Consider the following 5,355-nt stretch of genomic DNA (forward strand, 5'->3'; position numbering starts at 1 on the left):
GCCTTTAACTGTGTTGCTGCTGCTGCTGCTGAAACAAGACTCAGTTCATCTTATAATTATACCAACAAGTGTCTTTTCCACAGTTTCCTGCATTATAATGGGATAAAATATTACCTGTCATTTGTAAACAATGTTAAAGTGTCCATTTCTGTGTTGTTGCCATGAAGCCCAACTACATGTGTGTTTTACATCATTTGTATGAGATTTATTAGAATGTAAATAACTAAAGCTCTGGCTTTTGCATTTTCTTTTCAGCTCACAGTTTGAGCAGCTGATAAAAGCAGCCCAGCAAGTGATCCTGCAGGTAGAAAGGTGTCATGATGTCTTTTTGTTCAGTTAAACTTCACACATCTAAATTAAACAGTTTATCTACTGTTTACCCCCTCTGGTCAAAATATATATTTTTTTCCTACATAACATGTTCACATCTAATTTTTTAATGCGAGAAGAGATATCAGAAGCGATATAAGCCGTCAAAGGCCAAACATAGAGTACAGAGTTACATCTAAGCCATTTTTAGGCATGAACTATTTTCATAGAGAACACTTGGAATATGTAATTCTGACACAGAGAGATGAGTTTTTAAGGGTTTCATCAACGACCAAAGTGAGATTTTAACATGTAAGCAAAGTACTGCAGCCACTGCTGAAATAAAAACAGTTGGATTATTAGAAACTGCTTTATAATGAAATAAGTGAAGACCTAATCATCAGTGGTGCATCAATACTGGGGCAGAGGACAGCTGAATCCTGTCCTGTGTTGGACAACACTGATACTGGTGGAAACAAGCTCTAATATCTGACCTGAGCTGAGAAACTTTGTCCAGTGTAAAGAGGAGGGACTGTATACCCTCCGTTGGTATGAAGGTCCACAAGAGGTTCAGTTTAACTCCGTCACTGTGTCTGAGGGTGAAGAGCAGAGCAGCAAAGTCCACTGAGTCCAGCTCTCTGCAGCTCAGGTTGATCACATGATCCAATGACCTCAGCAAACTGGGGACCATGTGACTGGCATGAGCTCTATAGAGCTCTCTGATGGAGGCCATCATGAAGCTGGGACTGGGCCTGAAAGCATCAAGTGCATTTACAAGGACACGTTGTTTAAAGAGCTCAGAATGTGATCATGAAAGATGAGCCAAATCAATTCACAAAGAAATAACGAAAGAAGACAAGCTGTGACTTTGGTAAGAGGTAAAAACAATCCAAACCGACCACCTTTTAAATACAATCCGGCCCAGAAAGGGAAGCAGACGAGCGGCGCTCTCCTGTAAGAAGTGGTTCTTCCTCAAGTTCACAGTGATGGTCTGAGCTGACGACAGCTGCAGCAGATAGTGAAGAAGCTCCCAGTTCAGGCAGCAGGACGTCAGGTCTCCAGCAACCTTACTCAACAAGGACAGTGTCAAGTCCTGGTCCTGGATGTCATGGAGGAGGACGAGCAGCTGCTGAAGATAATCTTCACTCAGTCTGTGGATTGTATCAATAGAAAAATAATGATTTATCATTTAAAAAATATCCTAAAATGTGTTGTGTTCACAAAGTTCAGGAACAATATCTACTTGACCACTGTGAAGCAGCAGTGTAATGAGACAATAAGCAGTGTTTTGATTATGTTTTAGTCCATCAATTTTCTACACACTGGGGTTGGAGTCTATCCCAGATGACTTATGGTGAAGACAGGATACACCATGGACATGTCACTAGTCCATCAACAGAGAGAGACGGACACCCAAGCACACTCACATTCACACCTACGGACAATTTACAATCACCAATTAAACTCAGTGTGTCTTTGGACTATGGGAGGAGGCAGGCACAGAACCTGCAAACTTTTAAGCCATGAATCAACAGTGCTAGCCACTGTGATGTTATCCCACTGAATCAAAACAACATATACAGAGAAACTAAGAAATGGCATTCATATTCCATTCATCTGACTCACCTTAAATGTGAGATATAAGGCAGACACTGCAGAAAACTCCTCATTTCACTCTCTTCTTCTGAGCTGCCTGTCAGTTTGACTTTTTTCTTCTTCTCTGATTGAAGTTTCAGCACTTCCAAGAGGATGGAGGTCTTTCTCTCTGAGAGGTTTATGAACCAGACTGAAGGAGCTGACTGGAAAACTGACTGTAATGATGGAAGGACACTCAATCTTGTTTCAGCCTCACAGTCCTTCATATGGGAGAACAGATCCAGCAGGAAATCACTCTGATATTGCAGATCCTTATTTATGTATTTGTTATTAAAAGGAAATGTTTTGTATGTGCACACTGATGATAACAGCTCCAGAATCTTCTCTCCTGTCTGCGTTTCTTTCTCTGCTGCTGCACAGAACAGTCTCCCCAAGAATCTGGTTTGTTCATCAAGATCTGATTTCAGAGGAACAAAACTAGAACAATAAGAAGAAAACATTTTAATAAGAGTAGATCTCAAGCATTTTGATACCGATATAAATTACTTTAGTTTCTATGCTGTTGCCTTGTTTAATTTATAATAAGGGCCTACTTTTAAAAACTGATCATACATGTAAGAAATTCGCAGATTCAAAGGCAAAAAGTAACGTAAAACCTAACTGGTGTAAAGAATTGTGTCTTCTCTGTAATGGGGCAGAGTTTAAATACAACTGAAATATCAACTCGTGAACAAAGTCACAATGTGCAAATATAATGCTAATGACAAATAAAGATAACAGGAAAATTTAAAACATTACAATAAATCCTTGGGTTTCTTCTTCGAGTGAGTCATGCAAAGTGCACTGAACAAAAATATAAATGCAACACTTTTGTTTCTGCTCTTATTTTTCAGTTCCTGGAAGCTGAAAACATCCCAGTTCTTGCATGGACAGCATACTCACCAGACATGTCACCCACTGAGCATGTTTGGGATGCTCTGGATCGACGTATACAACAGCGTGCTCCAGTTTCTGCCAATATCCAGCAACTTGGCACAGCCATTGAAGAGGTGTGGACAAACAGGCCACAATCAACAACCTGATCAACTCTATGCAAAGGAGATGTGTTGCACTACGTGAAGCAAATGGTGGTCACACCAGATACTGACTGGTTTTCTGACCTGACCCCCCCCCCCATACAGTAAAACTGCACATTTACAGTGGCCTTTTATTGCAGCCAGCCTAAGACACCCCTGTGCAATAATCCTGCTGTCTAATCAGCATTTTGACATGCCACACCTGTGAGGTTGATGGATTATCTCGGCAAAGTGCTCACTGACACAGATTTAGACAAATTTGTGAACAATATTTGAGAGACATAGGCCTTTTGTGTACATAGCAAGAGTCTCAGATCTTTGAGTTCAGCTCATGAAAAATGGGAGCAAAAACAAAAGTGCTGCGTTTATATTTTTGTTCAGTGTATAATTCACTTACCTGAGCTGTGAGATATAAGGCAGACACTGCAGGAAACTCCTCACTTCACTCTCTTCATGAGACCAGCCTGTCAGCTTCACTTTTTTCTTCTCTGATTGGAGTTTCAGTACCTCCAGGAGGATGGAGGTCTTTCTCTTTGAGAGATTTATAAACCAGAGTTCAGGATCTGACTGGAAAACTGACTGTAATGATGGAAGGACACTTAAACCTGTTTTAGTCTCACAGTCCTTCACATGGGAGCACAGATCCATTAGGGAATTACACTCCTCTTCCATAGTATCATCGTCCAAGCCATCTATGTAGGGGTCACTTAAAGTTAATGTTTCATCGTTGCACACAGATGATAACAGCTGCAGTATCTTCTCTCCAGTCTGCTTTTCTTTCTCTGCTGCTGCACAGAACAATTCCCCCAAGAATGTGGTTTGTTCATCAAGATCTGATTTCAGAGGAACAAAACTGGAACAAAAAGAAGAAAACATTTTCTAACGATTTGATCTCAGCTGCATTAATACAACCTCCATTCAGAATGATACCTCCTTTGTCTGTGCAATAATGGATCGTAGACTGAAAGTCCCCTCTCTTCTGTTTAGATATGGCTATTCCAGATTGACATCACTAGTCAGGTATTATTAAAGCAGTCTTCAGATCAGTTTCAACTTCCAATAATCCCTTGAGTTATCCTTCACCTGGCAGTTTCACAATCATTCACACCTCGAGGCATGCAAATCTTAACAGGCCATTAGTCATGTGATTTGGGCATGAGAATAGCTAGGATCAGTCACTTAGACCTCAGGAAGCCTCTTGAGTATAAGGTGAAAAATTTTCAATAAAGTCTAGTTCAAATGGAAAGATACATTTTCGTGCACCTTAACACAGTGGGTGAATGACTTACTTTTCTTTATTAAATTAGAGAAAATAAAGTTCTTATTAAGAGGCTTTATAAATTATATATAAAACATTGGAACACTTTCCTGATTTACATTTCAGAAAACAAATCAGTAAAATGTATTCTCTATTTTTTACTCATGTGGTTTCAAGATTTATCTGTTAACCCTGTCAACCCTAACAAGGCCAAGCCGATAAGACTAATTACCATTTCTTTGCATTAGTGTCATTGGGTTTGTTGGATACTAACTTAGCTGTTTTGAAAGCTTTACGTATTTTCAATTCCACCTATATGGTACAATTAATTTACCTGAGGAGGGATTGACTGAAAACTGTAAAATAGATATTGAAATATTGTGGTGCAAACAGAACAACGTATTCTTTTGAAAGGGGGAAGACTTTAAATATAACTGAAATATGTTCCTATATGGATAACATCTTAATATGGAAATAAAAGACTGATGACATAGAAATACAACAGAAACATTCATACTAGAACAATGGCTCCAAACATAATTCAGAATACATTTTATTCAACGTATAATTCACTTACCTGAGTTGTGAGATATAAGGCAGGCACAGCAGGAAACTCCTCACTTCACTCTCTTCATCTGACCAGCCTGTCAGCTCCAGTTGTTTCTTCTCTGATTGGAGTTTCAGCACTTCCAGGAGGATGGAGGTCTTTCTCTCTGAGAGGTTTATGAACCAGACTGCAGGACCAGACTGGAAAACTGAGTGTAATGATGGAAGGACACTCAAACCTGTTTCAGTCTCACAGTCCTTCACATGGGAGCACAGATCCAGCAGGAAATCACACTGATCTTCCTTTAAGTTACCATCCTTGTATGTGTCATTTAAAGTTATTCTTTCTTTGCTGCTCACTGATGATAACAGCTCCAGTATCTTCTCTCCTGTCTGTTGTTCTCTCTCTGCTGCTGCACAGAACAGTTTCTCCAAGAACCTGGTTTGTTCATACTGATTTGACCACAGAGGAACAAAACTGGAATAATGAGAAGGAAACACAGATGATGTGATCTCAGCTGAGAAATTCAATCAATTCAATTCAATTCAATTCAATTTTATTTGTATAGC

The 5,355-nt window shown here is 39.5% G+C and overlaps 1 protein-coding gene across 2 annotated transcripts in view; it reads right to left on the minus strand.

Annotated features, from left to right (window-relative positions):
• Window positions 1-345: 345 nt before the first annotated feature.
• LOC103368577 (uncharacterized) overlaps window positions 346-5,355 on the minus strand; it is a 14,616-nt gene continuing 9,606 nt past the window's right edge. Inside the window, exons 4-7 of one of the 2 annotated variants that reach the window (XM_008296982.1) lie at window positions 3,379-3,586; window positions 1,936-2,382; window positions 1,212-1,460; window positions 346-1,061 (exon numbers count right to left, since the gene is read on the minus strand). In XM_008296982.1, coding sequence (XP_008295204.1) covers window positions 710-1,061; window positions 1,212-1,460; window positions 1,936-2,382; window positions 3,379-3,586 — 1,256 coding nt within the window. In that variant the 3' untranslated portion in view covers window positions 346-709. The remainder of the gene's footprint in view (window positions 1,062-1,211; window positions 1,461-1,935; window positions 2,383-3,378; window positions 3,587-5,355) is intronic. The other variant, XM_008296983.1, reaches the window with a different exon arrangement.

Source organism: Stegastes partitus, unplaced genomic scaffold (assembly GCF_000690725.1).
Source record: "Stegastes partitus isolate 25-593 unplaced genomic scaffold, Stegastes_partitus-1.0.2 Scaffold1175, whole genome shotgun sequence".
In the NCBI taxonomy this organism is placed as follows: Eukaryota; Metazoa; Chordata; class Actinopteri; family Pomacentridae; genus Stegastes; species Stegastes partitus.